The sequence below is a fragment of the Clinocottus analis genome, unplaced genomic scaffold, assembly GCF_023055335.1.
Source record: "Clinocottus analis isolate CAN_PGR_092001 unplaced genomic scaffold, fCliAna1.0.p SCAF_5, whole genome shotgun sequence".
In the NCBI taxonomy this organism is placed as follows: Eukaryota; Metazoa; Chordata; class Actinopteri; order Perciformes; family Cottidae; genus Clinocottus; species Clinocottus analis.
This window is the reverse complement of record NW_027176207.1, coordinates 23,308,932-23,318,931: the sequence shown is the minus strand read 5'-3', so window position 1 is coordinate 23,318,931 and position 10,000 is coordinate 23,308,932. Positions and strand designations below refer to the sequence as shown.

Here is a 10,000-nt window from a genome sequence, read left to right as displayed (position 1 = left end):
TCAGCTGCAAACCGCCTCATGACTGCTGGAGGTCACTGTCCAAGGAGGCAAACAGGACCGCATCATCTGCAAACAGCAGAGCGATCCTGAGAACCACAACCTGAGGTTATCCTCCCCAGGCTGCTCCTAGAAATCCTGCCCAGCTCATTCTTCTGTCCATGGAGGACAGGAACAGGAGCGGTGATGAAGGGCAGCCCTGGAGGACGACACCCACCGGGAACGAGTGACTTATTGTGAGGACATGAACACAGCTGCTACTGCAGTACAGAAACCGGACGGCTCGCTGCAACGTGTCCAGCACCCCGCACTCCTGCAGCACCCCCACAACAACCCAGATGGACCAGATGGAAAGCCTTCTCCAAGTCCACTAGCACATGGAGACTGGTTGGCAAACTCCTCGGACCCCTGCAGAAGTCTTTGAAGGCAAAGAGCTGGTCCACTGTCCCATGATCTGGACGGACTCTGCACTGCTCTTCTAGAATCCAGCACCCTGGTCCTCTTTTCCAGGACCCTGGAGCCTCTTTTCAGCACCCTGGCATAAACATAGTGTGATCCTACGATCCACACTCTCCGGTCCCCCGTCTTGATGATGGGAACCAGCACCCCGGTCTGCAGTCCAAGGGCTCTGTTCCTGAGCCTCATGAGACATTGAAGAGGCATATCAACCAAGACAGCCCAACAATGTCCAGCGCCTTCAGCATCTCATCCACCGACGCCTCCAAGGACCTTTTTAATTAGGTTAGTGGTCTCCAGCAGGGATGTGGGTGCACCCACCAAGACTTCAGGCGCTGCTCCCTGTCCAGGAGACATGTTGGCCGGGCTTAGGAGTTTCTCAAAGTGCTCTTTCCATCGCCCAACGATGTCCCCCGTCCGAGTCAGCAGTCCCCCTCCCCCGGTGAGAACAGCTGGGGTCGGGCCTGCTTTCCCTTTCTGAGCCCTTGGATGGTTTGTCAGGACCTCCGTGAGGCTAGCTGGAAGTCCTTCTCCATGGCCTCCCCGAACTCCTCCCAGAGCTTTACAGTCTGTACACATAGACATCCTGTCCCAGGACCTCACATGGGATCAGGAACAACTCTCCAAATAAAGACAGTAAAACCCTTTCAGGTAAAGGAAGAACCCTTCAGGAGAGAACAGAGGAGGATCCTCTCATGTGACCAGAATGAACAATGTAACAGAGTTACAGCACATTACATGAATATGACAGAGATGGTGATGTCATCAGAGATGGTGATGTCATCAGAGATGGTGATGTCATCAAAGATAATGATGTCATCAGAGATGATGATAGACATTAGAGATGATGATAGACATCAGAGATGATGATAGACATCAGAGATGATGTCATCAGAGATGATGATGTCATCAGAGATGATGATAGACATCAGAGATGATGATAGACATCAGAGATGATGATAGACATCAGAGATGATGTCATCAGAGATGATGATGTCATCAGAGATGATGATGTCATCAGAGATGATGATAGACATCAGAGATGATGATAGACATCAGAGATGATGTCATCAGAGATGATAATGTCATCAGAGATGATGATGTCATCAGAGATGATGATGTCATCAGAGATGATAATAGACATCAGAGATGATGATGTCATCAGAGATGATGTCATCAGAGATGATAATGTCATCAGAGATGATGATGTCATCAGAGATGATGATGTCATCAGAGATGATAATAGACATCAGAGATGATAATGTCATCAGAGATGATGATGTCATCAGAGATGATGTAGACATCAGAGATGAAGGTAGGCTCAGATAAAAAAAGATATAAAATCACCATATGTTTTATGTTTCACTGAGTTATAAGGAAGAAGAGGAGCAAGAGTTCTCACTCTGATCATCTCCCTGTGGAAACTTGTGTCTTTCTTTGTTGTGCTGAATGTCTAAAACAGACCATAATGTCCAGTCGTGTCATCATTATGACAATGTCTTGTAAAATGAGTTAAAATACAGTGAAGCTAGGTGACAATGTCTTCTCCTCCAGTGATGATGTCACCTCCTCCAATGATGATGTCACCTCCAGTGATGTCACCTCCTCCAGTGATGATGTCACCGCTAGTGATGATGTCACCTCCAGTGATGTTCATCCACTAAACAAGAACACTTCACTTTTATTTATCGATATCTTATTGATCAAACTCTACAAAAACAGAACCGACTACACACACACACTGACTATAATGACATAAAAAAGACTCCATCTATCTATTGTCAATTAAATTATTATTATTATCTCTAAGTTATTGGACTTTTATCTTAAATATTATTTTATGTTATTTTTTATTATTGATGTCAGTAGATTAATATAATGTCAGAAGCTGAAGACAAAGGCAGAGAGAGGCTAAGAGTGAATGACTAGAGAGGGAGGAGACGGTCGTGTGAACTGTGTTTAATCTGCAGAGTGGGTGGTCCACACACACACACACACACACACACACACACACACACACACTCACACACTCTCACACACACACACACACACACACAGTATTGTCGGATGAGGGTGGGCTGCAAACTATCAGACTATGGTTTATTTGATCAGACTGAAGTAGCTGCTATTCATGTCTCTGTGTAGGAATGTGTGTGCGTGTGTGTGTGTGTGTGTGTGTGTGTGTGTGTGTGTGTAGCATCTGTGACTATCAATAAAGTTTATTTCAAAAGTTTAAAACAGAATGAATTTGTCTTATTTTGGAAGTCTTGTCTTCATTTCTCTCTGCAATAATACTTTCTCTCGAACACACGCCCGAACACACATTTGAAGTCAGATGACGTTTAATATATATTTATATTTAATGTATATGAGTGAGTGAGGGCTCCAGGTCTCTCGGCTAGATCAACCAGACACCTTTTACTAAAGGAACCAGACATTCACACTTTGAACTAAACTTTAGTTCAAAGTGTGAATGTCTGGTTCCTAAGGAACTACTCATATTTTGTAGTAGTAATTTGTAGTTATCAGATTAAATATTCACCTGTATAAAATATAGTTTTGTGTGCTGTGACCTTTGACCCCTTCTTCGGCTGTCTTTGCTGCCAGTTCAGTGTTGATGTTCAGCTGTGTGAAAGACCACAGCTCCTCCTGTTGGATAATCTGAGTCACTACACCAGCTGGAGGGAAATCTACAGCAGTAATGTTAGAAGCATCTCTAGAACTAGAACTCTCTCTAACCTTTAAACACACCAATTAGTTCACTTAAACCTTCACCTGCCTTCTAATACTTCAAACAATTAGTTTTTCAGAAAATACAAGGTATGCGAGTATGACTTTTTTTTTTTCCAAAGTCTACAGGTAGCATGAAATATCAGATCATGAATCTCTCTCTATAAATGTAAGGGGCTGAGGAAGAAGAAGTTTCTAATTGTCCGCTGAATGTTTCACTTGAGTACCCAGTAAAGTATACCTTTTACCTCTGTACATGTGTAGTAGCAGTTTTTTACCTCTGTACATGTCCACCAGAGATTCCCGAAGCTCCTTGTTTGACATCCATGTTAGCCTGGTGTCATCTGGACTCTCCAAACTGGTTTCTCTGGAAAAAAAAACACACCTTAACATCAGAAACACAAAGAGTGAGTCACAATGAAAGAGTTGTCAACATCAGTGGGACTCTAACAAAGTGTCCAGAAGTCACACAGGACTGCAGGTACACGCTAACACCACACAGGACTGTACACGCTAACACCACACAGGACTGTACACGCTAACACCACACAGGACTGTACACGCTAACACCACACAGGACTGTACACGCTAACACCACACAGGACTGTAGGTACACGCTAACACCACACAGGACTGTAGGTACACGCTAACACCACACAGGACTGTACACGCTAACACCACACAGGACTGTACATGCTAACACCATACAGGACTGTAGGTACACGCTAACACCACACAGGACTGTACACGCTAACACCACACAGGACTGTACATGCTAACACCACACAGGACTGTACATGCTAACACCACACAGGACTGTACATGCTAACACCACACAGGACTGTACATGCTAACACCACACAGGACTGTAGGTACACGCTAACACCACACAGGACTGTACACGCTAACACCACACAGGACTGTACATGCTAACACCACACAGACTGTAGGTACATGCTAACACCACACAGACTGTAGGTACATGCTAACACCACACAGGACTGTACACGCTAACACCACACAGGACTGTACATGCTAACACCACACAGGACTGTACATGCTAACACCACACAGGACTGTACATGCTAACACCACACAGGACTGTACATGCTAACACCACACAGGACTGTACATGCTAACACCACACAGGACTGTACATTCTCTCTCTCTCACTAACTCACACACTCTCTCTCACACACACACACACACACACACACACACACACACACACACACACACACACACACACACACACACACACACACAGGTGGAACTGGTTTCCAGTCAGACCAGTTAAACTGGCTGACTCACCTGCTGGAAACCAGTCCAGCTCAGTCGAAGAGGTTAAAAGCTGCTCTCTCTATACATCTGGTCACATGACTAACCCGTCACATTGATTTAGCAGCGTATTGACTGAGTCTGGGCCACATTGCGACACGTTACCCAGCATTCCTCTGTCTTCTCCTTGTTTAGTTAGCTAGTGTTCAGATAAATATAATAACTCTTCTCTTCACAACAGTCGAAGCCTCACTCCCCACAGGTGCAGGGAGGCGACCCTCTGGTTTCTCCAGGGAAGACTCTAACAACGCGGCGCTCAGCCGGGGGCTCGATCCCCAGTCCCGCCTGGCGGGTCCCAAAAAGGACAAAGTCCAAACCTTCTCCAGGGTCTTGTTCCAGAGCCAGTGCTGTGCGTGATGGTGAGCCCAACTATATCCAGCTTATGAGATAGATATATAGATATACACATACATTATATCCATCCATCCATCCATCCATATATATATATATATATATATATATATATATATATATATATATATATATATATATATATATATATATATATATATATAACTCTTATCTGGTCACAGATGTAATATGATATCTAACTCTTGGCTCTTACATGTTGTTCACTTGTCTCTGGAGGTTGCTGATCTTTTTCTTGGCTCTCTGCACAGCAAACTGAACTTCATCAGCTCTGCTGCTGATGAAGCTGTTAGACGCCATCAACACATCTTCTCCTCACGGGCTCTATGACAACGAGCAAACTCCACACCACCCCACAGCTATCCTGGCTGTGATTGGCTGGCAGTCAGTTAAATATTGATGAGCTCACAGCGTCAGGTGACTCAGGTGTTTGTTTCAGAGCACAACATATAAGATAGAAAGGTTATTTTTATTCAACTGAACACATCAAACCACTTTAATCCATTTGACCTTTATCATTATATGTATCTGGTTCAGGTCTATAGTTAGAGCTGGTTCAGGTCTATAGTTAGGCCTGGTTCAGGTCTATAGTTAGAGCTGGTTCAGGTCTATAGTTAGAGGTGGTTCAGGTCTATAGTTAGGACTGGTTCAGGTCTATAGTTAGAGCTGGTTCAGGTCTATAGTTAGGACTGGTTCAGGTCTATAGTTAGAGGTGGTTCAGGTCTATAGTTAGAGGTGGTTCAGGTCTATAGTTAGGACTGGTTCAGGTCTATAGTTAGAGCTGGTTCAGGTCTATAGTTAGGACTGGTTCAGGTCTATAGTTAGAGCTGGTTCAGGTCTAAAGTTAGGACTGGTTCAGGTCTAAAGTTAGGACTGGTTCAGGTCTATAGTTAGGACTGGTTCAGGTCTATAGTTAGAGGTGGTTCAGGTCTATAGTTAGGACTGGTTCAGGTCTATAGTTGGGACTGGTTCAGGTCTATAGTTAGAGCTGGTTCAGGTCTATAGTTAGGACTGGTTCAGGTCTATAGTTAGAGGTGGTTCAGGTCTATAGTTAGAGGTGGTTCAGGTCTATAGTTAGAGGTGGTTCAGGTCTATAGTTAGGACTGGTTCAGGTCTATAGTTAGAGCTGGTTCAGGTCTATAGTTAGAGGTGGTTCAGGTCTATAGTTAGGACTGGTTCAGGTCTATAGTTAGAGCTGGTTCAGGTCTATAGTTAGAGGTGGTTCAGGTCTATAGTTAGAGCTGGTTCAGGTCTAAAGTTAGGACTGGTTCAGGTCTAAAGTTAGGACTGGTTCAGGTCTATAGTTAGGACTGGTTCAGGTCTATAGTTAGAGGTGGTTCAGGTCTATAGTTAGGACTGGTTCAGGTCTATAGTTGGGACTGGTTCAGGTCTATAGTTAGAGCTGGTTCAGGTCTATAGTTAGGACTGGTTCAGGTCTATAGTTAGGACTGGTTCAGGTCTATAGTTAGAGCTGGTTCAGGTCTATAGTTAGGACTGGTTCAGGTCTATAGTTAGGACTGGTTCAGGTCTATAGTTAGGACTGGTTCAGGTCTATAGTTGGAGCTGGTTCAGGTCTATAGTTAGAGCTGGTTCAGGTCTATAGTTAGGACTGGTTCAGGTCTATAGTTAGGACTGGTTCAGGTCTATAGTTAGGACTGGTTCAGGTCTATAGTTAGGACTGGTTCAGGTCTATAGTTAGGACTGGTTCAGGTCTATAGTTAGGACTGGTTCAGGTCTATAGTTAGAGGTGGTTCAGGTCTATAGTTAGAGGTGGTTCAGGTCTATAGTTAGGACTGGTTCAGGTCTATAGTTAGAGCTGGTTCAGGTCTATAGTTAGAGCTGGTTCAGGTCTATAGTTAGGACTGGTTCAGGTCTATAGCTAGGACTGGTTCAGGTCTATAGTTAGAGCTGGTTCAGGTCTATAGTTAGGACTGGTTCAGGTCTATAGTTAGAGCTGGTTCAGGTCTATAGTTAGGACTGGTTCAGGTCTATAGTTAGAGGTGGTTCAGGTCTATAGTTAGGACTGGTTCAGGTCTATAGTTAGGACTGGTTCAGGTCTATAGTTGGGACTGGTTCAGGTCTATAGTTAGAGGTGGTTCAGGTCTATAGTTGGGACTGGTTCAGGTCTATAGTTAGAGGTGGTTCAGGTCTATAGTTAGGACTGGTTCAGGTCTATAGTTAGGACTGGTTCAGGTCTATAGTTAGGACTGGTTCAGGTCTATAGTTAGAGGTGGTTCAGGTCTATAGTTAGAGGTGGTTCAGGTCTATAGTTAGAGGTGGTTCAGGTCTATAGTTAGGACTGGTTCAGGTCTATAGTTAGAGATGGTTCAGGTCTATAGTTAGGACTGGTTCAGGTCTATAGTTAGAGCTGGTTCAGGTCTATAGTTAGAGCTGGTTCAGGTCTATAGTTAGGACTGGTTCAGGTCTATAGTTAGGACTGGTTCAGGTCTATAGTTAGAGCTGGTTCAGGTCTATAGTTAGGACTGGTTCAGGTCTATAGTTAGAGCTGGTTCAGGTCTATAGTTAGAGCTGGTTCAGGTCTATAGTTAGGACTGGTTCAGGTCTATAGTTAGGACTGGTTCAGGTCTATAGTTAGAGATGGTTCAGGTCTATAGTTAGGACTGGTTCAGGTCTATAGTTAGAGCTGGTTCAGGTCTATAGTTAGAGCTGGTTCAGGTCTATAGTTAGAGCTGGTTCAGGTCTATAGTTAGGACTGGTTCAGGTCTATAGTTAGAGCTGGTTCAGGTCTATAGTTAGGACTGGTTCAGGTCTATAGTTAGAGCTGGTTCAGGTCTATAGTTAGGACTGGTTCAGGTCTATAGTTAGGACTGGTTCAGGTCTATAGTTAGGACTGGTTCAGGTCTATAGTTAGAGCTGGTTCAGGTCTATAGTTAGGACTGGTTCAGGTCTATAGTTAGAGCTGGTTCAGGTCTATAGTTAGGACTGGTTCAGGTCTATAGTTGGGACTGGTTCAGGTCTATAGTTAGAGCTGGTTCAGGTCTATAGTTAGGACTGGTTCAGGTCTATAGTTAGAGCTGGTTCAGGTCTATAGTTAGAGCTGGTTCAGGTCTATAGTTAGAGCTGGTTCAGGTCTATAGTTAGAGCTGGTTCAGGTCTATAGTTGGGACTGGTTCAGGTCTATAGTTAGAGCTGGTTCAGGTCTATAGTTAGGACTGGTTCAGGTCTATAGTTAGAGCTGGTTCAGGTCTATAGTTAGGACTGGTTCAGGTCTATAGTTAGAGCTGGTTCAGGTCTATAGTTAGGACTGGTTCAGGTCTATAGTTAGAGCTGGTTCAGGTCTATAGTTAGAGCTGGTTCAGGTCTATAGTTAGGACTGGTTCAGGTCTATAGTTAGAGCTGGTTCAGGTCTATAGTTAGAGCTGGTTCAGGTCTATAGTTAGAGCTGGTTCAGGTCTATAGTTAGAGCTGGTTCAGGTCTATAGTTAGAGCTGGTTCAGGTCTATAGTTAGAGCTGGTTCAGGTCTATAGTTAGAGCTGGTTCAGGTCTATAGTTAGAGCTGGTTCAGGTCTATAGTTGGGATACTAATTAATGAGTTTTCTGTCATGAGCCCAGAAGAAGACACAGACAAGAAACATCTATTGATCAGTTTTGTTTAATCATTATTGATCATTTTCCTCAAATGATCATAACTGTCATCATGTCTTCTGGGTGTCCTTCAACAGTTTGTCCAGCAGGACGACGTCCACTCGATGTTTCATCACAAACTCTCCATTCAGGTGGAAGACAGGTATGTCCCACCTGTACCTGTCCAACCACACCCTGTTCTCTGGGAGACTGATGTCCACCTGCTGCAACACAAACTGTCCAGAGAGAGAGACGTCAGACACACAGGTCAGACAGACAGACAGGTCAGACAGACAGGTCAGTCAGACAGGTCAGTCAGACAGGTCAGACAGACAGGTCAGACAGACAGACAGGTCAGACAGACAGGTCAGACAGACAGACAGGTCAGACACACAGGTCAGACAGACAGACAGGTCAGACACACAGGTCAGACAGACAGACAGGTCAGACAGACAGGTCAGTCAGACAGGTCAGACAGACAGGTCAGACACACAGGTCAGACAGACAGACAGGTCAGACACACAGGTCAGACAGACAGACAGGTCAGACAGACAGGTCAGTCAGACAGGTCAGTCAGACAGGTCAGACAGACAGGTCAGACAGACAGACAGACAGGTCAGACACACAGGTCAGACAGACAGACAGGTCAGACAGACAGACAGGTCAGACAGACAGGTCAGACAGACAGGTCAGTCAGGTCAGTCAGACAGGTCAGTCAGGTCAGTCAGACAGGTCAGACAGACAGGTCAGTCAGGTCAGTCAGACAGGTCAGACAGACAGGTCAGTCAGACGGGTCAGAGCGTCTTTGTTTTTCTGTTTCCTTCACATAAACTTCTCCCTGAACTCTTAAACAATAAAACAAATTCTGTAAAAATACTTTGCTCTTCATTTTCTTTTGATGAACAGAATAATAAACTAGAAGATGATGAGTCTCACTCTGTGTTTGAAAGGTTCCAGCTCTTCTTTAGCGTCATCACACAGAGGACACGGATCCTACCAGGAGAGAAAACATCATTATGTTATCACTAAAACATCATTATGTTATCACTAAAACATCATTATGTTATCACTACAACATCATTATGTTATCACTAAAACATCATTATGTTATCACTAAAACATCATTATGTTATCACTAAAACATCATTATGTTATCACTAAAACATCATTATGTTATCACTAAAACATCATTATGTTATCACTAAAACATCATTATGTTATCACTAAAACATCATTATGTTATCACTAAAACATCATTATGTTATCACTAAAACATCATTATGTTATCACTACAACATCATTATGTTATCACTAAAACATCATTATGTTATCACTAAAACATCATTATGTTATCACTAAAACATCATTATGTTATCACTAAAACAACTATCACTCAGAGTGTAATGAGTAAAACATTGTCCTGACTCATACAGGGAAAAGAGAAATAAACTGACATCCGAGGACACTGTACTTCCAAAAGAAACATTTAGCACAAATATTGACTATTTCTAAGCCTGACTATAC

The 10,000-nt window shown here is 43.5% G+C and overlaps 2 protein-coding genes across 2 annotated transcripts in view; both read right to left on the bottom strand.

Moving 5' to 3' along the window:
• mipol1 (mirror-image polydactyly 1) overlaps nucleotides 1-5,385 on the bottom strand; it is a 36,277-nt gene extending 30,892 nt beyond the window's left edge. The window contains exons 1-2 of the mRNA XM_068600672.1: nucleotides 5,087-5,385; nucleotides 3,462-3,550 (exon numbers count right to left, since the gene is read on the bottom strand). Of these exons, the coding sequence (XP_068456773.1) occupies nucleotides 3,462-3,550; nucleotides 5,087-5,190 (193 nt within the window). The 5' untranslated portion in view covers nucleotides 5,191-5,385. The remainder of the gene's footprint in view (nucleotides 1-3,461; nucleotides 3,551-5,086) is intronic.
• Nucleotides 5,386-8,547: 3,162 nt separating this feature from the next.
• Nucleotides 8,548-10,000, bottom strand: part of cunh5orf63 (chromosome unknown C5orf63 homolog) — a 4,036-nt gene continuing 2,583 nt past the window's right edge. The window contains exons 3-4 of the mRNA XM_068600671.1: nucleotides 9,413-9,469; nucleotides 8,548-8,712 (exon numbers count right to left, since the gene is read on the bottom strand). Of these exons, the coding sequence (XP_068456772.1) occupies nucleotides 8,548-8,712; nucleotides 9,413-9,469 (222 nt within the window). The remainder of the gene's footprint in view (nucleotides 8,713-9,412; nucleotides 9,470-10,000) is intronic.